Source organism: Meleagris gallopavo, chromosome 5, assembly GCF_000146605.3.
Source record: "Meleagris gallopavo isolate NT-WF06-2002-E0010 breed Aviagen turkey brand Nicholas breeding stock chromosome 5, Turkey_5.1, whole genome shotgun sequence".
Classification (NCBI taxonomy): domain Eukaryota; kingdom Metazoa; phylum Chordata; class Aves; order Galliformes; family Phasianidae; genus Meleagris; species Meleagris gallopavo.
Genome location: NC_015015.2, coordinates 25,255,984 through 25,256,984, shown reverse-complemented (window position 1 = coordinate 25,256,984; position 1,001 = coordinate 25,255,984). Strand labels below are relative to the sequence as shown.

At 62.3% G+C, this 1,001-nt stretch overlaps 1 protein-coding gene across 1 annotated transcript in view; it reads left to right on the top strand.

Annotated features, from left to right (window-relative positions):
- The first annotated feature begins 263 nt into the window (after nt 1-263).
- RIOX1 (ribosomal oxygenase 1) overlaps nt 264-1,001 on the top strand; it is a 2,152-nt gene continuing 1,414 nt past the window's right edge. The window contains exon 1 of the mRNA XM_019616107.2: nt 264-379. Within this exon, the coding sequence (XP_019471652.2) occupies nt 264-379 (116 nt within the window). The remainder of the gene's footprint in view (nt 380-1,001) is intronic.

Here is a 1,001-nt window from a genome sequence, read left to right as displayed (position 1 = left end):
ATACGGTTTCAGCTGATAAGATTATTCTGGTAAGCGGGACTTAACCTTGGAAAACAAAAGGCGGTTTGAAACGCAGCGCTCACCCTCCCTTTCCTCACAGCACGCGGACGCGCAGTCTGCTTTCCCTTCCCTCCCATTTGAACCCGACCCGCGGCAGTAACCCCGCCGAGGGCATTCCCCACGCGCACCGCGGCGCCCCCACGCGGCGGCAGGCGGAGCTGTATTGCGGAGCTCCGAGCTGCCCTGCCACCTGCCGGCACGGCATGGAGCTCCGGGAACCGCCGCGCTGCTCCAGCAGAGCTCCGCGAGCCCAGGCCGCTGCAAGGCTGCTGGCGCTCACGCGTCGGCCTGGCGGAGACCCTGGCAATGCCGACGGGAGGTCAGGAGGGCGTCAGGTCCCAGTTCTCCTTCCAGCCCAGGCCTGCTACGCTGCGTGGCGCACGCAACCCACCTACACGTGCCTCGTGAGCATTAGCTGCTTATTTACGTTCAGTAGACACCGATATTCAGGTCTACATGAAGGTAATGCCACCTTTATGAACCAGCAGCACGCGTGGGTAATTGCTCCTTAAACACCCGGGGCTAATGGAGTCTTCGGAGATACATCTCCCATGCAAAATCCATTGCCACGAATTATCTGAGTCCGCCAGAGATTCCTCTCACGGAAGCACTGTACGGCAAGTCTCTGCTACTGAAGTCTGCTCGTGATCAGGAACGCACCCACGTACAAACGCGGCGCCATTTTCCACGCGCTCCTGAGCAGCGCCCGGCGGGCACGGCATCTCTCCTTTCCCCCTTCGGCAGCCGCTGAGCGGCAGAGGGCCGGCACCGCCATTCTGTTCCGAGCCCCGAGCACAACGGAGGAACGGAGAGAGCGCAGACTGACAAACGTGCAGGTTATGCCGGGTGCGAACGTGGCAAAAGGGAACACGGTGTGATGGGGCAGCCCTTTATTCGGGCGGACCGCGGCCAACCCGCGCCGCCCGCACTCCCGCGAGGCC